The 25,031-nt window shown below is 61.4% G+C and overlaps 1 protein-coding gene across 1 annotated transcript; it reads left to right on the top strand.

Annotated features, from left to right (window-relative positions):
* The first annotated feature begins 16,398 nt into the window (after window positions 1-16,398).
* Window positions 16,399-21,770, top strand: SPON2 (spondin 2). Its single transcript, XM_042934083.1, has 7 exons — window positions 16,399-16,484; window positions 17,455-17,604; window positions 18,084-18,309; window positions 18,553-18,776; window positions 18,901-19,092; window positions 19,499-19,673; window positions 21,060-21,770. The coding sequence occupies exons 1-7, from the start codon at window positions 16,470-16,472 to the stop codon at window positions 21,242-21,244; spliced, it is 1,167 nt and encodes a 388-aa protein (XP_042790017.1). The 5' UTR covers window positions 16,399-16,469; the 3' UTR covers window positions 21,245-21,770.
* Window positions 21,771-25,031: the final 3,261 nt, after the last annotated feature.

The following is a 25,031-nucleotide window of genomic DNA, read 5'->3' on the forward strand; positions in this document are numbered from 1 at the left end:
GGTGCCAGCCCGAGCCCGGGGGTGTGACGTCCACGCAGGTAGAAGGCCCCCTCCCGGCCCCGGCCCTGCCCGCCTTCCCCGCGGGTCTGGAGCCGGAGCCCGTCTCAAGCAGGGGTGGCGCGGTGGCAACAGGGGGCGTCCGCACCTGGCCTGCAGTTGGGCGGCCTCGGGCTTCCCGCTGGAAAACAAGGGCAGCGAGCGCCAGGCGGCCGGCGCTGCCCTGATGGGGAACAGCTGTCAGCTGCGGGGCCGCCAGCGGAAACCACATTCCCCAAGCCGTTAGCTCATGGTTTACATTCTCGGCAGGCGGGTGATATGTCATGGGAGCCGGACGGATGCTGGTGCGGGGCCAGCTGGCCGCCCAGAACCTCCCGTTCGGGCCCGGGGGTCCCGGCCTGCGTGGCCCGGCCGCTTGCTCTCAGGCCCGGCCCCTCATCCCGGGCGGGGTCCCGCGGCTCGTGGCCCCGGCCCTCCCGGGACCCCCCCCTCTCCGCCCCCAGGAGCCCCACCCCGGGTCCCGGAGGCCGCTCCTCGCCCTGCTGCTCCCGGCATCGTTCCTTGATGACTTACGCCGCCGTTGTCCCCAGTCCCCGGTGACGTTAAGCCCGCTCTGTCACTCGGGACCTCCTCACGTGCTCCGGAATCCAGTTCTGGACTCTGTTTGGGGGCACGGATGATTTACTGTCTGTGTCGATAGCACACAGGTTGGATTTTGGTGGTTTTCGGGGATGTTCTGATACCTGCAAATGCCACTCGGCTGAGCAGACACTTGTCACGCGTCAAATCCCTCGCCGTAACAACTCTCAAGTAACGGATGTGGAAACCGAGGCACGGCGGGGGCCAAGTCACCACCGAAACCACAGGGCCGGCAACAGGCAGAGTCAGGATGGGGACCGGGGTCCTTCTTTCGGCCCACGCACATACCCTTCCGGGGAAACTTCAAGGTGGCTCCATCCCACGTGTCTCCGGCTGTTAGCCCGGAGCCGCTGGGGTTCGCCGCGTCTACCCCGCCGCTCACGGCTGGCTCTGCACTGAGCGTGCGCGGTTCTGCTCCCGTCGGCTCCTGGACGCTTTCTGTCGGGCCCAGATCGCCGCTGCCCACCAGGCTGGCCCTGTGTGCGACAGGGTGCCCCCCCCCCCCCCCCCCCCCCCCCCGTGCGGCGAGAGCGCCTCCCTGCTGTGCCTGGGCCACAGCCCGCCACGCGGGGACCACCCACGAGAGTGCACATGGGGAGACGTGGGTGGCTCCCAAGATGCTGCCTTGCGAAAGGTGGTTGCCGCAAGCCCGCGCTCCCCGCCTTGGCCGGCCCGGGCCCCCCGGCCTGGAGGTGGAAGCCGCGGGTGGCCCCCCGCCCAACCCAGGCATCGCTCCAGCCCTTCACCTCGGCCACAGTTCCTGCTGGGACCAAGTGTCCCCGGGCTTCCGTTCTTAGGTGCTCGTTGCCGAGAAGCGAGAAGTCACTTGCTTTCGTATATTTATCTCGTATCAGATTTTCTTATTGATTTTTAAGTTTTTGAACTACGGTACAATAGGGGCCGTCCCTCAGTCGTATCTCATCTATTTTTTGCTTACATCATTTATTTGATATTCTTATCTCACTGCAGTTGCTAGAACCTCCGAGAAAATGTTGAATAGTGACGGCCGGGGCAAGAGTCACTGTTCATACCTGCATTTGTTCAAAGTTTTGTGTTTTCCATGCAGATTGATCTCAGCCACTATCGTGTGCAAAGCCTTTTTCGTTTTCTTTTTTAATGTTTTTTCTTTATTTTGAGAGAGAGAGACAGAGCGTGAGTAGGGCAGGGGCAGAGAGAGGGGGCGACACAGAATCTGAAGCAGGTTCCAGGCTCCAAGCTGTCAGCACAGAGCCCGACGCGGGGCTCAAACTCACAAACCGTGAGAACGTGACCTGAGCCGAAGTTGGACGCTTCACCGACTGAGCCCCCCAGGTGCCCCCAAAGTCTCTTTCTATTTTCTATTATGAATAATAATTATTATCATGATATTATAGTGAATTATACAGATTTAATAATATCATGATAGGGCACCTGGGTGGCTCAGTCCGTTAAGCATCTGACTTTGGCTCTGGTCATAATCTTGTGGTCTGTGAGTTCGAGCCCCACGTCGGGCTCTGTGCTGACACCTCGGAGCCTGGAGCCTGTTTCGGATTCTGTCTCCCTCTCTCTCTGCCCCTCCCCTGCTCACACTCTCTCTCTGTCTCTGTCTCTCCCTCAAAAGTAAATAAACATTAAAAAAAATTTTTCTAAATAGTATCATGATAGATTATTATATAGATTGATACCCTATAGTATTAATGATTGCTGAATTTTGTCATATTTCCTTTCAGTACTTATCGATCTGGTTCTATGAATTTTCTGTGCTATTTTGTCAATAAAATTATTTAACTCAATCACTGAGCCACCCTTAGAAGCCTGGCCTAGATCTGCTAAGTTACAGCATATAATTCTGCAGATAATTTATTGGATTCTTTTTGTTATTCTCTTATTTAGATTTTTTTCCTCATCATTTATAAGTGATATGTGTCTGTAGTTTTCTTTTTCTGTTTTTTTAACATCAGGTTTTTGTATTAAATTATACTGGTTTTATGAGATGAATTACAGAGTTTTCCATCCTTTTATGTGTCTTGGAAAAGTTAAAATAACACTGGAATGACTTTTCCTCTGACTTACGGTTAGCGCATACTCAGCCGTGAACGTCTGTCCCTGGTGCTTTCCTTCATTCTCCGTTTTTAAACCATCTCTCCACTGTCTTACATTCGTCTATCCGTGTTTCCCCCTATTCTAAGTTATTTTGATAATTGGTATTCACTAGAAAATTACCTGTTTGCTCTAGCCGCGCCCCTCCACCGTCCTTCCCGCCTCCCTCCCCGGCTCTCCTTCCCACTCCCAGTTGCACGTGGGTTTCTACCTTTCAATGTAGAATATTCTAGACAGAGACTGTCATCCTCAATCAGGCTTTTAGGCAGCACCAGCGGGTTCTAGTTTATTTTCTATTGGGGGAAGAAAAAGCACTTTATCATCTCTCCTTTTTACTGATTTGTGTTCTACTTAATTAATTTCTGTTTTTCTCCCTGTAATTGCCTCTTTTGACTTTTTAAGATGTACTTTGTTGTTTTCATTGTGATTTCCTAAAATGGGCACAAGATCCCTCACTTTTATTCTTTCCTCTGAGCATCTGAGTGATGTGTCCGTTGGGCCTCTGGGCTCTGCCGAGATGTGTTTACGTTTTCATAGCTTTCCCGAGACCTTGCATGTTCAGATTCGATTTCCTGTTTTATCTGAGGGTTCCCTAGGAATGTGTTTCTTGGTTTCTGAGTGGTTGAAATTGGGAGTAGGTACGTGACTTTTTGTTATTTACTTTAAATTTTGTTAGATTATCGTAAGATCATTTTCATTGATCTACTTTTTCATTCATCAAGGTTTTCTGTGTGTGTGAGGACATAATGTCATGGGAAGTACTTGCTACGTTTTCCCTCCGAGGAAGGTGGAGATCATTACCTACGTCCACCTCTGTTTGCATTTTTCAGCCGTTACTAAATGTGATAATGAAGGGAGCCAGGGAGAGTTGCTGTGTCTGCACCCTCGATCCTTCTTTCACCCTTCGGTTTGGCTTTAGGGGTTTAGATCCTATTGGTTGGCACATACAGTTGATGACTTGAACTTCGATCCTTCCCGATATGTGCTCGCTTACTTAATGCATATGTCACCGTGTGCCAGCGTTTGCACTCAGGATCTTGTCCTCTTAGCTCTGTCTTGACATCAGTCTTGTATCCTCTGTTCTCAGTCGAGGTCAGTTTTCTGGTCTTTTTCTGGCGTTCTCCTTGAATAGGGTATATGGACGACATACACACTAACACCTTCACGCTCACAGTGACTGCTTCTGGGCTAGTATGAGAGGCCGGGGGTGGAGTCCTCTCTCCGTGACCCATGGATGACATCTCACTGTCCTCTGCTTCCAACATCGCAGATGAGAACACCAGGCCTTGTTAATATTTTCTCTCTTGAAGTAACATGTTCTTCGTGTCAGTAAACATGCGACTCTCCCCACCCCGGCTGTCCCATCCGCCCACAAGGTTTCAGGGCTTCACGGGTTTGTGAGGGTGAGGGGTAAGGATGGGCAGGGGCCTCAGCGGACTGCGTGGGTGACCGGAGGCCTTAGACCCCCCTGGTGTGCTCCCCACGCACTCCTGAGGTCTTGGTCAGGAGCGTTTTATTAGAACACAGCCATGCACACTCGCCCGTGCCTGCTTTCCCGGTGTAACAGCAGAGGTGAGAGGTAAGCCGGACCCCCCACGCCGCTTTACAGACCGGCAGACCCTGTGCTACCAGGCCCCACGAGGCCAAAGGACCTCCCTGAGGTCACTCAGCAGGCGGGAAAAGGAGCTGGAATCCCCCCGGCCCCTCGGAGCCCAGAGCACTGGCCTCCTTCCATTGCTGGTACCGGGGAAGAGAAGGCGGAGGGCCCGTCTGGGTGGAGGGGAGTGGGTTAGCTGGGGGCGCTCCAGCCTCCCGAGGACCCACACTGTGCCCGGCCCTGCTGAACCCAAGGGTGGGTATTCCCGTCCGGGCACTGCTTCCCCAGGGTGGGCTGCCCCCTTGGACAGCTGACTCAGGGGCTGAGCCGGAACACTCACCACCTGTCACACTCCCAGACCCATGGGCCCTGACCGGTGGCTGCGGTCACGACATCTGTGGCCTCAGGTGTTCTGATGGCCGGTGCCTCCTCTTGGAGGCGGCAAGGGCCCAGAGACGGGAGAAGGGAGGCAGGACCGGGTTGCCTGCCGAGAAGCCACGGAAGCGAGGCCGTGGCCTCCCTCATTTCAGACGGTGACCAGGGCTTGCCCCCGAGGGGCCTGTGCCCCACTGGGCGTCTCCTGCAGGTGGCTGGCTCGGGGGACTCGTGGCCCGGGGCTCGATGTACGGTCAACACGCACGACCCCTGACGTGACCCTGAGGACACACACACCCTCCTCCTGCGGGATTCCCGCCCAGACCAGCCCCGGGAAGAGGGTCAGCAGACACACCCACACGTGGGGCACCACGCGGAGCAGTGCCCTCCAACCGCACCCGCCCCTGCTCTCCCCTCCCACTTTCAGGTGGTTGGGGGGAAAGGGAGGGCTGATCCTTTCTTTGAGTAGTTGAGATCAGGGGCTCCGGGGTTTTCTAGGGGTTTAAGATCTTTGGGAATCCCCAGGAGGCAGGGAGGCGGGCAGCTCGCGGAATGCAGCGCCCAGCAACCACGGGGGATCCTGGGCTCTCCCCTGCACACCTCCTGGCCCACCCCTGCACGCCTCCACCTCTGCCTAACGCCAGGTGCGCTGTCCATGGTCTGAGCAGGAGGGAGGGTCCTGACGTGGGGGCTGCGGCAGGCACAACTCCAGGGCGCCCCCCTGAATTGGGGGTACCTGGCCCCTCGCGAGCAGGGCCCCTGGAGTGTTGTGGAGTATCAGGGCCACCCACGGGCAGCTCCGGGGTGCTGCAGACTCTGGGAGGTGGTACGGACAGCGGGGGCGGGGTGAAGGCCCCAGGCTCCGGGCACTGGTGGGCGGGGAGGCCTCTAGGTCAGCTCACTGGGTGCAGTCTATAGGGGCGTCTGCCAGGGGGTGGTCTCAGTCCAGCTGCCTCTGGGGGAGAAGCAGACCCGGGACAGTGCAGGGTCTTCCTTTCCTGACAGGCCATCCAACTCCTTCACTCCGACCCAGGAGTGAAGGCGTGCGGATGAGGGGCTGGACGGCCCGGCCCCCTCCGCCCCCGCCTGCTGAGCAGCATGAAGGTGGTGAGGGGTAGGGGTGCCGCCGGGGGGGGGGGGGGCGGTGGCTATGGGGCTGGCCCTGCCAAGCAGCCCCCAGTCTGTGATTCCCTTCCATTGGTCCTGGTCCCAGGCCAGTTGAGCAAGCGCTGACCCACATTTCCACTGAGCCCGGGCGGAAAGTAGGCCACCAGCGAGGCTGGAGCCGGGGCGGCCAGCCGCAAGGCTCAGGGCCGCCAGCGCCTGCTCAGAATTTCCAGGCCTGGAAGACGGAGAGGAAGGCCTTCCCCTGGTCCGTGGGGACTGCTGGCCTCACCGGGCTGGGGGGCGGGCAGAGCCCTGGTTCACTGGCTCTGTCGAGGAGTCTGACCCTCGGCCTGCACCTCCCACGCTCCCAGGGCGGGGGACAGCCTGGGCAGGGGACAGAGACAGAGCTGCCGGACTGGGTGACACAGCCCCTTCCCACGGGGGCTGGCTGTGCCTCTGTAAGGGGCCCCCTCCCTGGGACCCCTTCACTCCCTACCACCCTGGCGGGGGCAAAGCTGCACCACCTTCCTAACCGGACACAACACCACGGACCCCAGAAAGAGCCAGTCCCTGTCTTGGGGGGACGGCGGAGGCAGGCCAGAGGGGCAGGACTTGGGAGGGGTCTTGTCCTTCCGTGGGCCCTGCCCCCCATGCTCAAAGCCCAGGCTGCCTGGAGCCCCGACTCTTTGGCCCCTAGAGCCCTGCTCGGGAGGCTGTGCTAGACCCCCTGTGGTGCTCAGCACCGTGGCAGGTGAGGGCCCAGAACCGCGGCTGGGCCACCAGGGCCTCGCGGTCCCGCTCACCAGACCCAAGATGGGGCCACAGGGACCGGGGGGTCCTGGGGAAAGGGCCAGGTGAGGGCACTCTCTCTGCTCCAGGGGTGCGGGACCTCACGGGGCCTCTTGCTTTGCCTGGGTGCACCCCTTCGTTGGACACCCCTTTTTCTGTGCACCGTCTGCTGAGTGACCCCAGGGGTGTCCTTGGAAGGTGCTTTTCCTGAGGAAGTGGATCCTCGCCTTATAGCCCATCAGAGTGTGGCCTCCCGTCCGGGGTCAGCAAACGGCGTCCCCCGCGCTGTGAAGAGAGAACACAAACCCACTGGGAAGAAGAAAACTGAAGGCTAAGGCAGACGTCCCCGAGTCCGAACCCACTCCCCGGACCCACAGCCAGCCTGGCCGCCGGCGAGGCCTGACTCAGAGCTTGGACAAGGCTGTGTTCGCAGCACCACGGCTTGGCTGGCCTGTGGGGTCATGAGGAAAGGGGTGACCTCAGTGCTAAGGCATGTGGGGGCCGGAGGGCCATCTGGTGAGCCTGGTCCCATCCCACACCCTGCGGAGGGAGAAACTGAGGCCCCAAGGAGGTGTGGCCCGCACGGGGTCAGGACACGGGGAGCCACGGGAGGGCCCGGTAAACAGCTTCGCCCAGACTCCGGCTCCAGGCTTCCTCAGCCCGCCTGCCCGCCTCCCCCCGCCCCCCGCCACCCCGCGCACCCTGTGCCTCCTCCCCTGGCCACCCACCACGGCCCCGGGCCTCCTCTCTGGTGCTGGGCTCCTGCTGCCCCATCGGAGCCCAGGAAACCTGGAAAGGGGACCGTGCGGCGTGAGGCCCACGGGCCCAGAGGGAAGGGGCCGCTGTCTCGGGGGCCCCTGCACCCTCCTAACCTCCACTGGGAATGTGAGCTGGGCAGCTGGGCGCACGGGGCCTCGGCAGCCCCTTCTGGGCAGCTCACACGGCACATGCCTCTCACCCTGCTTGGCCTCGGCCGGCGGGATGGGACTTCCTGCCACCCTCCGGGCCTTCCCTGAGGATTTCAGAGCCAGTCCCCGAAGCCCAGCGTGTGGGACAGGGTCCCGCCGAGTGTGGGAGAGGTGGCCCGTGTGCCCCTGGGAAGAGGCGCCCTGGGTGGGTGTCAGGCGAGGGCCCAGGACACCCCCCCGCCCCCGGTGCGGGATCTTTCGGCGAGGAGACCCCTCAGCGCGGCCTGCACCCACAGCCAGGCCGGGGCTGCGGGGGGCACACGTGCACGGGGACCCGACACGGAGGGGCAGCCCCAGCCCTCTGGGAAAACTTGCTGACAAACCTTCACTTGCTCTCTCAGCCCCCCACCCGGGGCGAATCCGGAGCGGTTTCCCCAGAAGCAGGCGAACATGGGCCCCGTCAGCTAGTTACAAGGCAAGGTCACTTGAAGCCCAGCTGATCGGTGGCTTGCGTGGGGACCGGGGGCTGTGAACAAACGGGGGCGCTTGAGCCCTTGGGTGTGGGCGCGGCAGCCCCCGGGGCCGGCAGGTCCCTGCAGGGACCCGGGGGCTCCTGTGGGGCACCGGCGTGGCTCGCCCGGCCCCAGGGTGTGAGCTCGGCACCCACACCTGCCCCGTGAGCCGCTGCGAAGGCCCCAGGGTCCCCCCCCCGCCCCGCCCCGCCCCGTCCGGCCCCACGTCCTGTGGAGCCACGCCCCTCCCCTGAGCAGGTGGGGTCTGGTCACCTTCCCTGGAACCTGGGCGGCCCCGTGACTGGCGAGGCAGGTCAGGAACAACCAGGCAGCCTCAGTAGCTCGCCCTCCGGGCGCTGCCCGGGGGACCCGCCGCCACGCCGGGAGCAAGTGCAGGCCACGCGCAGGGGCCCCGCTTGGCGCGAACCCCTGGCACTGAGTGAAGGGGCCTCCGGTGACTCTGGGCACAGCCTGCCAGCCACCCAGCGGCACCGGGGGGACCCGGGACCGGCTGCCTCCCGGGCCTGCCCGTGGTGGGGCTTCTCTGGCTTCCGAGGCACCGGGTCTCGGGTGCCGGGTCAGGTGCCGAAAGGTAACCGCAGCGGAATCCACACAGGGTCCCGGGTGCTGCCTGCCGGCTGGCGGCTGGGGCTCCTTCCGGCACCCATGTCCCCGGTCGCACCGCGTCCCAGGGAGCTCCGGGACAGAGGCTTAGGCCAACTTTCTTCCTGTTACTGATTTCAAATTCATTCCACTTTGCCGGGAGGACATACGTGCGTGGTTTCCATCGCTTGAAATTTGTTAGACTAGTTTTATCACACGGTCAGTCGTGGAGAAGTCCCTCCCCCGGGCCCCTAAGAGCGGGCGGCGCGTTCCACAGACGTCCGCGAGATCCTGCCGGTTCGCAGCGTCATTCCGGCATCCTCTTTCCTTCTGACTGTTCTCCTTCTTCTGTTTCCTGTCTTGCTACCCTGCCCGTTATTAAAAATGAGCTATTGAAACAGAGAGTCTCCGACTACGTTTGACCCTCGAGCAACACAGGTTTGAACGCTGTACGTCCACTTCTACGTGGATTCTTTTTACAAATACGGGACGGTGCTGTCCGCGTGTTTTCTTCTCCTTGTGATTTTCTTCGTAACCCGTTTTCTCGAGCTCACGTTGTTGTAAGGAACCAGTGGGGAGCACGTGCAACGACACACAGAACGTGTGCTTCTCGACTGTTACGTCAACGGTAGGCTGTCGGTCGTTCAGTTCCGACGGGGAGGGGGGTGCAAGACCGTATGTGGCTTTTCAGTGGTGCATCTATGTGCTCGTGAGGGGCCTATCTCCCTTTGGATTTGCCCTTCGTCGTTACAAAATGTCCCCTGTCTCTGGTCGCGGTTTCGTCCTAAGGCCCCTGCAGCTCTTTTGTCGGCCGTTTGCACGGGGCCTTCCACCCTCACGCTTCAACCCGCTGTCGTCTCTGCGCGTGACGCGTGTCTCCGCAGGCAGCGGGCGGGGAGACCGCGACTCACTCTCGTGCACTCTGCCACCGGCTGCCCTTCAACGGAAGGGTTTAGTCGACACTCAGTTTGTACTGAACCTTTAACTGATAGGGTAGGAGTTGCTCTGCGTTTTACCCGTTTTCTGTATGTACGATATCTTTCTTGTTCCGCCGTTCTTTCATATGGACTTCTTTTGTACTAAACAGATGTCTTTTAGGGTCCCATTTTACTTCATCGTTTCTTTTACTGAGTTTTTATTTTATTTCATTTTTTTTTTATTTGAGAGAGAGTGCGTGCACGTGAGCGAGGGAGGGGCAGGAGGAGAGGGAGAGAGAGAACCCCAAGCAGGTGTCATGCTCCGCACTGAGCCCAACGTGGGGCTTGACCCCACCGTCCTGAGGTCGTGACCTGAGCCGAAATCAAAAGTCAGATGCTCAACCGACCGAACCTCAGGCGCCCCTCTTTCACTGTGTTTTTAAAATTTATTTTCTTAGTGGTGTCCCTAGGAACTATCATTGATATCTTAATTTATAACAAACCCATTCCTGACCACCTTAATCTCAATAGTGCGCCAGAAACTGCTTGTGCACAGCTCTGTTCCCTCCTCCCTTAGCGCTGTCATCGTCGTATAAATCACACGCGTACACATCATTTGCCCATCAAGGCACGTAGCTGTTTTAACCGTTGCCCTCTGCAGTTGTCCGCGAAATCAGATAGGAGGAAGGGAAGCCCTCTAGACTATAATTATACCGTCTTCTGTCCTGCCCTCGGCCGCCGTCCGTCCCGGCGCGCGTATGAGCCACAGTCCGCACCCCTTTCGTTTTGGTCTGACTCCTCTAGTATTTCTGTAGGTCAGGTTTCCTGGTGACGAATTCTGGTTTTGTTTACCCAGGAATGTCTTCATTTCTCCTTCATTAAAAAAAAAAAAATTAACATTTGTTTATTTTTGAGTGACAGAGAGAGACAGAGCACGAGCAGGGGAGGGGCAGAGAGAGAGGGAGACACAGAATCCAAAGCAGGCTCCGGGCTCTGAGCCGTCAGCACGGAGCCCGACGCGGGGCTTGAACTCACGGACCACGGAGATCATGACCTGATCCGAGGTCGGACGCTTGACCCACTGAGCCGCCCAGGCGCCCCTCTCCTTGATGTTTGAAATGCAGTCTTCACGCGTAGACCCCTTGGTTGCCACCGTTTTCTTTCAGCACCTTGAGCCGGCCATCCTGCTGCCTCTGATCTCTGCAGTTGCTGTTTGGAAAGGAGTCAGCTGGGAACCCGCCTGGGGACCCCTCCTAGGTGGGACGCGCTTCTCTCTTGCTGCCTTCGAGGTTCCCTGTCTCTGGCTCACGACGGCGGCTTGATTAGGATGCACCTGGGTGTGCAGCTCTCTACAACCCCCCCCAGAGTCAGTGGGCTCTTGGCCGCATCCCCCCCCCCCCCCCTCCCCGCCCCGGGAGTCAGCGGGTTCTTGGCCGCACCCCTCCCCCCAGTCAGCGGGTTCTTGGCCGCACCCCTCCCCCCAGAGTCAGCGGGTTCTTGGCCGCACCCCTCCCCCCCAGAGTCAGCGGCTTCTTGGCTGCCCACATCAGTGTCTTCATCAGCCTGGGGAGGTCTGGCTGTTACTTCCTCCAGTCCTGCTTCTGCCCGCGTCTCCCTTCTCTCCCGGGACTTGGGTCGTGCACAGCGGGCATGTTTGCTGGGTCTCTGAGCCTCTGTTCAGCTTTCTTCACTGTTTCTCAGGTTGGGCAACCCCGGTCGACCTATTTCTTCTCGCTGATTCTTTATGCCGCCTGCTCACCTGCCGTGGACCGGCTCCGGCAAATTCTCGGTTCGGTCCGTGCCCTTCTCAGCTCCAGAACGTTGATCTGGTTCTAAGTTCTGTTCGTTCCCGGGAATCTCCGTTTGGTGAAACAGCGTTCTCAAGCTTTACTTCTCCGGGCATCATTCAGTTCTTTGAACGTACCGAAGACTGTCTATGCTCGTGTCTGGCAAGTTCAGCACTGGCGTCAGGGACGCTTTCCATTAACTGCCTTCCCCCCAGTGTACGGGCCATGGTTTCACGTGTCTTCTCATGTCTCATAAATTTTTGATGAAAGCTGAACATTTAAAATAATATAATGTGGCGATCGTGAAGTCGAACTCTAGCCGCTCCTCAGAGTTTGTTGCTTTTGTTGCCTGTTTAGTGACTTTTCTGAATTAATTCTGTAAAATCTGTATTTTTGCCACACGTGGCCACTAAGTCGCTGCTTCATTAGCTTAGCGGCCAGGTAATAACTGGACAGAGACTCCGTTAACTGTCCGGGACCGTGCTGTCGTGTTGGATCCTGTTCTGTGCGGTGCTGGCCGTGGTGGCACTCAGTGCGACAGGTGACTGCTTATGCGGACCCTCGAGGCCGCTCACAGGTCTGGGCCCTTCTCAGGCCCTTCCTGATCATGTCCCACCCTAGGAATCTGTGTGGCCTTCTAGATCCCTGGGAATGCACTGGCGTTTTCCATAGCTCCCTGGGGACATCCCACGTTTTGCTTAGTGTCCTGTTATCCACCGCCCCAGGCAAATGCAAAGTTCTTTAATTGCCTGGACTTGTTTTCAACCTTCACCTCTGGGGAAAAGACTTTTCTTACTGGGTCAGCTCTGAATCTAGTCAGATGCAGACAGCCCTGTGGGGTCTCCCAGGAAACCAACAGGCAGGTGCGATGACACTTTTCTAGGAACGCTGCCTTGAAAGGGCTCCACCCCCGGGGGCTGGGTTTCACCACGAGCGTGGACTGTTCATTTTCAGGCTACTCGAGCTGAAGTGGGGGGCGGGCAAGTTAAAACACCTCAGGCTGGTGAAGACACACAAAACTGGGAGCCTGTGCACCGTCGGTGGGGATGGAAACTGGTGCAGCCGCCGTGGAAAACAGCATGAGGCTCCTCAAAATATTAAACACAGAATCGCCGTATGACCCAGCGATTCCATTTCCGGGCACACCGCACCCAACTGAACTGAGAGCAGGGTCTCGAAGAGGTGTCTGCACCCCACGGTCGGGTCAGCAGCCACGGCCCCGGCCCCTCAAGAAAGCGGGCCTGCAGGCGTCACCGTGAAGTCCCCAGGGACCCCTGGGCACGCTGGCCTCCTGCAAGTCAGGCTCGGTCACCAGGGGTCTGGTTTGCAGGGGCCCCACCAGACAAGGCCCCCACTGGGCATTGGCTCCGCGAGAGGGAAGAGCAGGCCCTTCCTGTGGGTGCTGTGGGTGTGGGGCTCAGCTGCCGAGCACCTACCGCTTCCGGGGCCTTCTGCAAAGCTCAACCCAGGACCCAGGATTCCCAGAGAGATTCAGGCTGCATGTACAGGAAGTGCTTGGAGAAATCTGGATCCAGAACGGAGCTCAGCGGGAGGAGGGAGGCAGGTGGGCTCAGGTCCCCAGGCGGGTGGGGCGTGGGGCGGGCCACGGGTCAGCGGCGCCCCAGCACGCGGCCCTGGAAGTCACTCCTGGAAGCTCAGCGACTGCCTTCCTCGCTGCTCTGGAAGCCAGGCCCTGTGGTGCATCCCCGCCTGCTTGCATTAGTCAGACTTTCTCTGCAGGGGCCCTGATTAAACACAAAGCCAGGATGTGATGGGGCGAGACAGAGCGCCACCGGGCCGGGAAGCCAGGAGGTGTTCCCTGGGACTTACACACAGGGAGGAGTCTTTCAGGTAGTGGGAGCTGCCAGTGCAAAGGCCCTGGGGCGGAACAAGCTGGGCGTGTCCAGCACGGTGGGGAGAACCCCTGGACTACCGGGCAGTTGCCGGAATATTGGGCCATCCAGGACTGAGGCAGCCATCGGAAAGGATGTGTGTTCAGAGTCTGTGGTGTCTGGCCGGAACGAGGCCCTTGGTAACTGTCTGGTGAGTGGGCAAACGAGCAAACAAACGTGTGCCTGTGTGCCTGGCGGGATCCCCCTGGGGAGCCAGACACCAGCGCCTGGTCTGTGTGCTCGGGTGGAGACAGCCCGTCCCCGGGTGGGGTTCCAGGCGGGCCTGCGCCACGCCCGGCAAAGGCCCTGAAAGAGTCCTTGTTGCGGCAGGCCTCGAGCGTTCCCCAGCCAGAATCCGAATGGAAAGGTGACGAAGCCCGCGGGGGCATCCCGGGCTCTGGGACCCTGTGGCAGGGCCACAGCTCAGGGGAGACAGAGGATGATGAGGACACCGAGCTTGCCCAGCCCTCCGCTGCCAGCCAGGCCCGTCCTCGCGCAAACACAGACTTCTGGGAGCCTCTCACATCCCTCGGGGGCCAGTGTGAGCTGCACAAACCACGGCCCCCACCCCGGCTGCAAAGGGCTTCACATGGGCCACAAGTCAACCCTCAGCAGGGAGGCCCCCCTGGACTGTCCGTCCCGTACTTTAGGCCAGCTTGAGCTACAACAGGCACCTGAGGTGGGGGTCGGGGGATAAGGTGGGCCTGCTGCAGCCATTTAGAGTGGAGGACAGACAGGCCTGGGGAGTCAGGTGCACAGAAGACCACCCTGCCCCTGGGGCAAGTGAGGGCGACCACAGAGAGCACAGGAGGTGCACACAAGGACCGGGAGGGGTTGAGCGGTGCAGACGAGGAGGGGGAGGGGTGCAGACAGGGAGGGGAGGGGTGCAGACAAGGAGGGTGGGGGGTGCAGACAGGGAGGGGAGGGGTGCAGATAAGGAGGGGAGGGGTGCAGACAAGGAGGAGGGGGTGTGCAGACAAGGAGGGGGAGGGGTGCAGACCAGGAGGAGGAGGGGTGCAGACAAGGAGGGGAGGGGTGCAGACAAGGAGGGGAGGGATCCAGACAAGGAGGGGAGGGGTGCAGACAGGGAAGGGAAGGTGCAGACCAGGAGGGGAGGGGTGCAGACAAGGAGGGGAAGGGTGCAGACAAGGAGGAGGGGGTGTGCAGACAAGGAGGGGGAGGGGTGCAGACAAGGAGGAGGGGGTGTGCAGACAAGGAGGGGGAGGGGTGCAGACAAGGAGGAAGAGGGGTGCAGACAAGGAGGGGAGGGGTGCAGACAAGGAGGAAGAGGGATCCAGACAAGGAGGGGAGGGGTGCAGACAAGGAGGAAGAGGGATGCAGATAAGGAGGGGAGGGGTGCAGACAAGGAGGGGAGGGATCCAGACAAGGAGGGGAGGGGTGCAGACAGGGAAGGGAAGGTGCAGACCAGGAGGGGAGGGGTGCAGACAAGGAGGGGAAGGGTGCAGACAAGGAGGAGGGGGTGTGCAGACAAGGAGGGGGAGGGGTGCAGACAAGGAGGAGGGGGTGTGCAGACAAGGAGGGGGAGGGGTGCAGACAAGGAGGAAGAGGGGTGCAGACAAGGAGGGGAGGGGTGCAGACAAGGAGGAAGAGGGATCCAGACAAGGAGGGGAGGGGTGCAGACAAGGAGGAAGAGGGATGCAGATAAGGAGGGGAGGGGTGCAGACAAGGAGGGGAGGGATCCAGACAAGGAGGGGAGGGGTGCAGACAGGGAAGGGAAGGTGCAGACCAGGAGGGGAGGGGTGCAGACAAGGAGGGGAGGGGTGCAGACAGGGAAGGGAAGGTGCAGACCAGGAGGGGAGGGGTGCAGACAAGGAGGGGAGGGGTGCAGACCAGGAGGGGAGGGGTGCAGACAAGGAGGGGAGGGGTGCAGACCAGGAGGGGAAGGGTGCAGACCAGGAGGGGAGGGGTGCAGACAAGGAGGGGAAGGGTGCAGACAGGGAAGGGAAGGTGCAGACAGGGAGGGGAAGGGTGCAGACCAGGAGGGGAGGGGTGCAGACAAGGAGGGGAAGGGTGCAGACCAGGAGGGGAGGGGTGCAGACAAGGAGGGGAGGGATGCAGATGAGGAGGGGAGGGGTGCAGACAGGGAAGGGAAGGTGTAGACAGAGAGGGGAGGGGGGTGCAGACACAGAGGGGAGGGATGCAGACAAGGAGGGTCAGGGTGTGGAGACCTGACCAATAGCCATAGTCCTGAGCCCCACTGCCCTGAACCAGTTAAGGAGTGACTGACCGGGAAGGACCCTGCATTAGTGTCAACCGATTAACCAATCCCTCACCTAGTAACAGAATCCGATCTACAGAGGTATCCTGTCTGCCCCACCCCCGCATCCTTGGGGAGTAGGGCTTTGTCATCAGAGTCATTTCTGTGCCCCCAGCACTGTGAAGGTGCCCTTCCAGTGCTCACGAATGGATGACTCTTCCTTGGTAAGGGTGGGGTGGGGCTGCCTCAGCAGGGGTGTCCGTCGAGGGGTCTGTAGGGGCATCTCGGGACATCTCCGGAGAAAAGGGACACAGGGTGCCCGGGTTTTCAGAGGAAGAGTCTGGCAGCAGAGGGCCCTGCAGCTGACTCCCTACAGGCCGGGCTCCCCCCCAGGCCCCACGGAGGCCAAGAGGCCACAGGTCATCTATCCTCAGCCTTCTTCTATGCCCCTTCCCACGTGTCCCATCGTGCTCTTGGGAGGTGGGCCACTGCAGAGGGAGGGAGGCCCTCCCAGCAAGCCAGCCGGGGCTCGGGTCTCCCCGCTGCACATCCCAGGGGTGGGGCGGGGGAATCCCTGGGTTGCAGAGGCCTTCCACGTGGCGCGGGGGTGCTGGGACAGGAGGGCAAGCCCGAGGCCACCGCCACCGCTGGACAGCGCGTGAGCAAACCACAGCAGGAGAGACGCGACCCTGCGCTGTCTGTGGCTTCCTCTCCTGGAACAGGCCGCTGCTTCTCAACCCGACCTTGGGTTCGGTTCCGTCCCACAGGTGCAGGACCCTCCCGAGGCTGCAGGGCTTGTCCTCGCCCAGCCGGGCTCTGCACAGAGCCACCCAACACCGCGCGTCCGGTCAGCGGAGCGGGGACACGTGCAGCAGGCCAGCTGTCCTGCAGGAGAGCCAGGCGCAAGAGGGTCTGTGCCAACGGAGAACCGGGCTGCTCTTCTCACGCAGGTTCTCCTTCTGGAAAGTAGAGTTGTTTTCCAGGAAACATCATGCCGTTTACGTTAATGTATTTCATCTGGAAATTAATGCGGATTGTGAACCTTTTGGATGAGTTCAAATGTGGTAAGTACGGACGGATACAACGTATGTACAAAGTACGGACGCAGAGAGCAGCTCTCTGGGTTCTCAGCATTTTTAAGAGCGGAGGGGGTCCCGAGACCAAACAGTTTGAAAACCAGAATTAGAATCTGTCTTTGGCCTGAGGACCTCCATTTTCCGTGGGCATCGGGCTGCCTCTCTGTGGCTGTGTTATTTACTTGAAATACAGGTTAGGTCATTCGTTTTTGTTTGCATTCTATTCTGGTTGATTCTATTTATTCCATCCCTCCCCACATGTGTGAAATATTAACAAGGTTCCAAAAAGCTTTCTGTTGGAGCTCAGACACCCCCTGGGCGTCCCCACAATGCTGGCTCCCCTTCTGCTCCCAGGCACCTGATGAGGGCTCTATTTTCCTGACAGTGGGCAGTGACCAGCTTCAGAGTCTGTTAGCTAGGCACCCCCGTGGGCCGCCTCCCTGCCCCAGCCAGCCTTTCTGGAAGTGGGACCACCCTTCCCACGGGGTTGACTCCCCTCTGGAGGGAGGGCATCAGGAGGCCCCGGCCAGCGGTGTGGACAGCGGCCGTGTACTCTGACGGGCTGTGTTCACCAAAACGCAGAGCCCCAAGGCCAGGGATCCCCGAGCTGGGAGCCCCCACTTCTCCAGCCCCTCTCCCGCACGTGGACTAATGCGGGGCCAGGAATGCGGCCCCTCGGGTCCCCACCCTGCCCTGAGGGTGTAACACGCTGGCCACCCCGCCCCCCACCTCCACCTCCAGGGAGACACTAAGAAGGGTTTGTTGGGAAGGGGGAGCGGGAGGGAGAGGAGAGGAGGGCGGGGAGGCGGGAGGGATAGACAAAGAAAGGGGTGCGGCAAGTGGCAGGCGCCCGCGGGAGGAGAGTGACCTCAGCGCCAGAGAAGCATCTGCTCAGCCTCAGAGCGAGGGCGGGCCGAGGTCGAGGCGCCCCCTCTCCCCTCTCCCCTCTCCGCGGCAGATCTCTCCGCGGCTCCGCGGCTGCGGTGCAGGGCCCGGGCCTCACTGGCCAGCCGGGCGCTGTCCTGCGTGTGAACCGCAGCTCGGGGCTCCTGCCGCGACCATCCGCTGCCCGCACCCCCGCCACCCGCCCTCCGGCCGCGCCTGCTGGGTGAGTACTGCGTGTGCGTGCGCCTGTGTCCCCATCCGGAGACGCCGGGCCTCCGGGCTCCTCCCAGGGTGCAGCAGCTAGCGGCACCCCAAGACGGAGGCGTGAGTTTGCTGTATAGTTCTGGGCGCAGCGAGCCCAAAGTTTCCCCTCCCGGCTCCCGGGACTCCCTCTGACGGCAGCCCTGAGGAGTGGCGCTCGGGGATCCCCGCGGCTGCAGAGCGGGCTGCTGGCGCAACCCAGCCCGGGCTCCAAACCTGCCAGGCGCCCGGCCTCCCGTAGGGGCGTCCGGAATCCGCCTGTAACCGGACACAGCTGCTTTCGGGGATGGGGTCTGAGCCTGAGCCCGAGCCCGAGCCCGAGCCCGGGGTGTGGCAGCGGGCAGGGATACTGGGGGGGTGGGGGGGGGGGCGCTGCACTCCGGAGGTCCCTGCTCCCGGGACCAGCGGGACCGGCGTGCCGGGTTCTCCCTCTGCTCCTAGGTCATGGGAGCCCCAAGTCAGGCCACCACCTGGGGCAGGGCCCTCTGGGCTCTCCTCCTGGCCACACTGGGGTCCGCGGCGAGCCAGCCGCTGGGGGCGGAGTCTGTCTGCACAGCCCGACCGCTGGCCAAGTACAGCCTCACCTTCACGGGCAAGTGGAGCCAGACGGCCTTCCCCAAGCAGTACCCCCTGTTCCGGCCCCCCGCACAGTGGTCGTCCCTGCTGGGTAAGCGCAGCCCCCGCCGCCCGTTCCTGCCTGTCCAGCAGCGGCCCCCCTCCTGGAGGGGCCGGTCACACGACAGCTGCACCACGCTTCGCAGCTGGGGGGGGGGGGGCACTCCCATCCCATTGCCTTCAGCGCCGGGCCGACTGCTGGACGGCGGGGCCCTGGGGGGGGGGCGGCCAGAGTGGCCCCTGCGCGGTGCCCGGGTGGCCCGGCTTCGGCTCACCCCGCCGGCCGCACGCGCAGGGGCGGCGCACAGCTCGGACTACAGCATGTGGAGAAAGAACCAGTACGTGAGCGACGGGCTGAGGGACTTCGCCGAGCGGGGCGAGGCCTGGGCGCTGATGCGGGAGCTGGAGGCGGCGGGAGAGAAGCTGCAGAGCGTGCACGAGGTGTTCTCGGCGCCCGCCGTGCCCAGCGGCACCGGGCACACGTCCGCCGAGCTGGAGGCCCACGCCAGGCACTCGCTGGTGAGCCGGCGGCCGCGGGGAGGGGGGGGGGGCTCGCTGAGCGCCCGCCCCGCCCCCCCAGGTGTCCTTCGTGGCGGTGGGGGCTCGCTGAGCGAGCCCCGTCCCCCCCACCCCGCCCCTGCAGGTTTCCTTCGTGGTCCGAATCGTGCCCAGCCCCGACTGGTTCGTGGGCGTGGACAGTCTGGACCTGTGTGACGGGGACCGCTGGAGGGAGCAGGTCGAGGTCGACCTGTACCCCTACGACGCTGGCACGGACAGTGGCTTCACCTTCTCCTCCCCCAACTTCGCCACCATCCCGCAGGACACGGTGACGGAGGTGAGGAGGTGAGGGACGGGACGAGAGCCCTGCTGGCCCTGGACACCCCCCCCCCTCCCCCCGGACTAGAAGACGGCCCGTCTGCAGGGGGCCCGCAGGTCGGGGAGGAGGGCCCAGCCCTTTCTGGTTGATTCCCAGCCTGCGGCCTCCCCCCCCTCCCCCCCTCCACACAGCCTGCGGCCTCGCACCCCCAGAGCCTGTGCCCCGCCCCCGGTCCACGCAGCCTGCGCCACCCCTCGGAGCCTACGCAGCCTGAGGCCACGCGCCCCGCCCCCAGGAGCTGGCGGCCTTCGGAGGGGGCGGGCTTTCCTGACCCCGCCCCACCCGGCGCTCCAGAGCCTGGGCCCGCCCACTGCAAGCGTGTGCTGCGGGTTCTCCCGTGCTGAGACCCCTGCTCTCCCCACAGATAACCTCCTCCTCTCCCAGCCACCCGGCAAACTCCTTCTACTACCCCCGGCTGAAGTCCCTGCCCCCCATCGCCAGAGTGACCCTGGTGCGACTCCGGCAGAACCCCAGGACCTTCGTGCTGCCCCCCCCAGGCCCGCTGGGCGGGGGCAATGAGATCACGGACAGCCTCTCAGGTGAGCCTGCAGGTGCCCGGCCGGCACGCCCGTGATCCCGGGTGCTCCGACTCCGGGGGGGCCCTGACGTCCCACTGGCTGCACAGGGCGGAAGCACCATTCAGGTGTGCGGGTCACGCAGGGACCGTGACCAGGCAGCCGCCGATACGGAGCCCCATGCGTGAGGCCCTTAGGTCTCAGCTGCAGAATAACCCTTAATGGTGAGTGGCCACCGGGTACAAACAGCAAAGGATCCTAAGGGGCTAGAAACCGCCCAAGAGTCACCATCTGTGGCTCGGCAGCGACAACACCTCAACACGAGCTACTTCCCAAGGCCACGCCGGTCACCTGCACGCAACCCCTCGAGGGCCAGTAATCCAGGGACTAGGCCCCGCTGTGTGCCCAGCCCACAGGACACACCCCGGAAGTCCCAACTTGAGATGAGGCGACAGGATGGAGAAAGGTGCTGAATTGGTCGCCGGGCTCCTGGGGGTGATGTGCCCTTAGCCAGGTGGGGCCAGGCCACCCATGGGGTGCACAGGGGTGCAGGGGACGGAGTCAGACCAGGTTACTGCTCAGATGGGCTTAGGGTGCCCCACTCTGAGTCATATGAGCCACTGTCTGTGAGCAAACTCAAACACCAGGGTTTGAGCTCTCAGTGTAGGATGACGTGGGTCCCAGGGGTTCCGTGCATCGAGCACAAGACGACGTGGTTCTGGGGGCTCAGAGTGTCCAGTACAAGATGACAGGGGGTCAGAGCATTCAGTACAAGATGACAGATGGGGTTCTGGGGGTTCTGAGCATTTGGTGCAGGACAGTGGGGGTTCTGAGAGATTTGGGATTTAGTTGATTCAAACTCTAGACTGAAGATTTAGCTCTTGCACAACACTTGCAAGGGAAAGCCTTTGACACTCGTGACCGAGACCCCTGTCAGTGGTGTGCCTGTGTGTGGCCCAGGTCACAGCTGACAGGGCAGGACATTCCACTAAATGGATCTCTCTGCGCCCTCCCTGGCGAAGGGGATGGTGTGGGTGGTGAAGGGGAGCCCCCACCGCGGTCGCCTTCTGAAAGCCAGCACCGCGGGCAGCGGAGACCCCGGCCAGCCTGTGCTGCCTTCAGAACATCTCTCAACACGGGGTCCCCCCTGCCCCCAGGGGCCAGAGTTGGCCTCCCAGAGTCCCGGACAGTGGACGCAGAAATGCTCCCTCGAGGCATCTTAGTGGTTTTCCCTGGGCGGTGCGATCGGTGGGTTTGTAGCCTGCTCTAAACCACGCCGATAAAATCGAGCACCTCTCACGACTCTGAAGGTGGGAGCTGGTCTTGTGCACCGAACACACGCCCGGGGGTCCCCTTCTGCCACAAAGCACCTCACACGCATGCTCACGGCCTCTCCTGTGCTCGGTCCAGGTCCAGAAACGCCGCTGGACTGCGAAGTCTCCTTGTGGTCGTCCTGGGGGCTGTGTGGGGGTCCCTGCGGGAAGCTGGGGGCCAAGAGCAGGACTCGCTACGTCCGCGTGCAGCCTGCCAACCACGGGACGCCCTGCCCCGAGCTGGAGGAGGAGGCGGAGTGCGTCCCCGACAACTGCGTCTGAGACCAGAGCCCCGGGCCCCTCGACCCCACGTGGTGGCCCAGCCTCGTTGTGCAGCGGGCCAGGCGGGGCTTCGTCCATCACCCCTCTGAGCTCCACCGCTGACACACGTGCCTCGGGCTGCTGGAGCAGGACGGCGGGAGAGGCGCCTCCTTTCCGCAAGCTTTCCTCTCGGGCGCCCGGTCCTGAGGTCCCCTCTCGTGGGTGAGTCTCTGCTATAAACCGTGTCCTGCCCTGTTCACCATAGTTCAAGGCCATCTTGCACGCAGACGACTTGTACATGGTGCCCGCTGGGCCACCTGCAGGAGAGCCACGCACCCCAGGCCCAGAGCCCCAAGCCACACGTGCATGACATACCTCGGACCTGCCCTCCCAGGCGCCCACACCCCTGCCTGCCCCTCTCAGCCAGGCTGCCTCGGCAGGCCACGCAGGTCAGGTGCATAAAGGAGAGCAGGCGCTGACCCCTCACCTTGGCGTTGTCATATGACCGATCTCCCTGCACTTGAATAAAGACTGTTTCATGACCGCAGGGGCCCTTGTCTCACATTTCCGGGAAGGGCCCTGGGACGGGCACCGTGAGCAGGTAGGGGGCCATGCTCCCGCCCCCAGAGTAGGGCCCCCCCACTCCCCGAGACTTCACAAGGGCAGCACTGCGTGCCCCTGCCGGCAGCTTGTCCCTGCCCCGGACACTCACCACCAAGGCCCATGGCCTCCCGGAGATGCCCTCAGGGCTCACTGGGCACCCACCTGAACCCTTGACTGAGGTCGCACGTCCCAACCTCATCCTACTGGCATGGATCCTCGGTGGGTCCCTGAGCCCTGGGGCTGGGCTAGTCCCTCAGGGAACAGCCAGGAGATGGGGAAGGCAGGCTCTCCATTCCTTGGGACCAGAACATTCTTTCTCTTGCTTGGACACATGCAGAATCGGATCCAATAACCACCTACCTCCTCTCTTCTTCCCTCCTCCTGTCTATCCATCACTCTCCCTCCCTTCCTCCTACCTCCTGCCCACACCCCCTTCCTCCCCCTCCCTTCCCACCATCCTGTCTGTCCATCGCCCTCCCCACCTCCTCCACCCTCCCCACTCCTCCCCCCTCCCCCCTCCCGTCCACCTCCCTCCCCTCCTCCCACCTCCCCACTCCTGTCCACTGCCCCCTCAATGCTCCTGCCAGTTCTTGGTCACTACACTTTCATGTAGAAACCCTTCTCGCCTCCGTCTCTCCATTTTATCAAGATCACACCTTCCGGCTGTCGGCCACCTCCCCTGTCCACTCTGTCTCAGTGGCAGTCTTGGACCCCCACATGCCCAGACCTCCCGCTGACGAGCCACCCACACCCCACAGAAGTACGTAGTGTGGGACACCACACCCCGCCTTGCACTCACTCGGTGCCAACCCTGTAAACACTCTCCTCTTGTCCCCTGCTCGGTCACGCTTAGCAGCCGAGGTCTCTCTCCCATCCCGAGGGTGTTTCTCGTGGCCTCCCCTTCCTCATTGAGACCTCCTGCTCCTGTGTCCCCTGTGTAGCCACATGCCTAGAAAGGATTCTCCCCGTTTCCTGTTCCCAGCGTTCCTTCCGCATGGGAGACCCCCTCCGCTGCTGGCGTGGGCTCCATATCTACCGTGCTGTGGCACCCAGGGTCCACGCTCCATGCTCTCTGTCCTTGCCCTTTAACTGACAGGAGGTCTGATGGCCCCCCCAGCCCCTCCCCCCACCCCGGCCGGCAATGCCCCATCCCCTTCTCTCTGACGGCCGTCCTCTACTCCCTGACACCCCTGTCTGTGAGCTTGACCCCAGACCCCTCCACCCTCTACTGTTGCCTCCCTCCTTGGACCCATCCTTCTCTCCAGAACAGATTTAGATCCAAACGGTCACCTTGACCCTTGACCTAGGGGAGGAAGCAGTGAAAGCAGTTGCCCGTGACCCATCTCTCCCCCAGCGGGGGGTAGATTCTCAGCCAATACCTCAGACGCTTGCTGATGCCTCAGTGTCCTGCTGAATAGACTGGGGGCATCCGCTAAGTGGGGAGACTTGCCTGTGAAATGTTCTCAGCAGATGTTCTCCGTGGACCTCTGGACACGTGATCTTGGGGCACAACCGAGGTATTTCATGATCCAGCGCTTTCCAGGGGTGGGGTACCAGCCTGCGCGCCCCACCGAGAGCCCGGGAAGGACCTGGACCGCGCAAGGAGGTCCGACCTTCTGGGGGCTGCGCCTGAGCCGCTCACGTGCTCGGCTCCCTGCGTCTCAGCCGAGCGTCTGCCCTTGGGCAGGAGCTGGCACTAGGGCTCCCTGAAATAGGCTGCGGTAGAGGGCAGGCCCACGGTGGCAGCCCACACAGCTCGGGCACACAGCACAGATGGCCAATACCTGCTGGATGAGCGAAGAACTCAATTCACTTTGTCTGTTTGACAAGAGTCCCGATACTGAGCACCTAAAAATACTAGAGCAAATGGGACACCTCTTAGATGTAGGCGACACGTGTGCGTGACGGGCTGACGAGGTGGTGGAAAGCAGGGGGTCTCTCGGAGGCCGAGGTAAGGAGTGGCAGGAGCCAGGCCGCACCTGGGACAACGCGGCTGGCCCTCCGCCCCTTTAGGCCGGGGCGTCGGAAGCTCTCCCGGTCACCTGCCCAGAGCAGGCACGAGCAAACAGGCAACCTCACGAGGGCACAGCCTCCCTTGCACTTGACTGCTGACGGAGAAGAAAAAAGTTACCTCTGACAATTCCTAAACATAAGCCCAAACTCACACTGGCACGAGGTCTGAGATTTCAGTGGAAATCTGAAAAACCCACAATCACAAGTTTTGCTTCAAGAGTCCTGGCCTTGGGGACACCCTGGGGCACTCGGAAGGCGGCGGCATAAATCTTCCCTGGACGCCTCGCTGTGGACTCAGGACTCAGAGAATTCCCACAGTAACATGAACTCACAATCAAAACTCACCAATCGCCTGAGAAAAACCAGCATGACCCCTAAATCAGAGGAAACCGCAAACTACAAAATCAGAACCACAAAGCCATTGATGCGATTGTCATGAACGGGACATGATTAAGCATGCTGACCGTGTTCTCCAGACCCGCACTCAAAACTCGAAAGTATACCGGAGACCCAAGCACCTCGCACGATCACAGACTTAAACCTGCAAAGGTGGGCTGAACGCTCCAGCTAAATGACAAGGCCATGTGCCATTTGCAGGAGGTGGAAGGCCCCGCCGGGACACTGAAGGGGGGCAGACACTGCTAGAGTTCCCCGTGACGCCCTGGGGCGGGGGGCTGGCCGGGGCCCTCGGGTGATGCGTGTCGTTCTTTGGGGTCCAAACATCTGCTGCCCCGAGATGCTCCAGATTCTAGCGCACAAGTCAGCATGGAGAAGCCTCTGGAGAAGCCCCCTGCCGACACACCACGGACAGCCACCCCGGGGACTCGAGGCGGGCAGATGATGGAAAATAAGCCAGTAAATAAATCCTACGTTAGAAGGTGCTCTGTGCAAGGAGGCCATGGCCCAGAAAGAACACTGCCGCTGGTGGTGGGGTGCCCTTCCGGGAAGGTGTTCAGAGGCACCCCCACTCACGAACCCCCCTCTGAGCAGAGCCCTGACGCAGGAGGAAGGCTCGCGGTGTCCCCAGCAGGGACTAGTTAGAGGCCAAGGCCCTGCTGTGTCGGGGAGGCAGCCGGCAGGCACGTGTGGCCCGCACGGGGAGCGGCAGTCCCGCAGGAGGGCCCGGTCGGCCGGGCAGCGGGTGAATTTTGCTCCTCGTGAGGTGAAGAGAGGAGGGAGCATCCATCGCGGG

The sequence above is a fragment of the Panthera leo genome, chromosome B1 (genome assembly GCF_018350215.1).
Source record: "Panthera leo isolate Ple1 chromosome B1, P.leo_Ple1_pat1.1, whole genome shotgun sequence".
Classification (NCBI taxonomy): domain Eukaryota; kingdom Metazoa; phylum Chordata; class Mammalia; order Carnivora; family Felidae; genus Panthera; species Panthera leo.

What these genes read in the sequence shown, in the direction of transcription:
- SPON2 (XM_042934083.1), top strand. An exon ending in CCTCCGGCCGCGCCTGCTGG is followed by an intron (nt 17,605 to 18,083) that starts GTGAGTACTGCG and finishes CTCTGCTCCTAG; the next exon opens with GTCATGGGAGCCCCAAGTCA. An exon ending in CGCAGGACACGGTGACGGAG is followed by an intron (nt 19,093 to 19,498) that starts GTGAGGAGGTGA and finishes CTCTCCCCACAG; the next exon opens with ATAACCTCCTCCTCTCCCAG.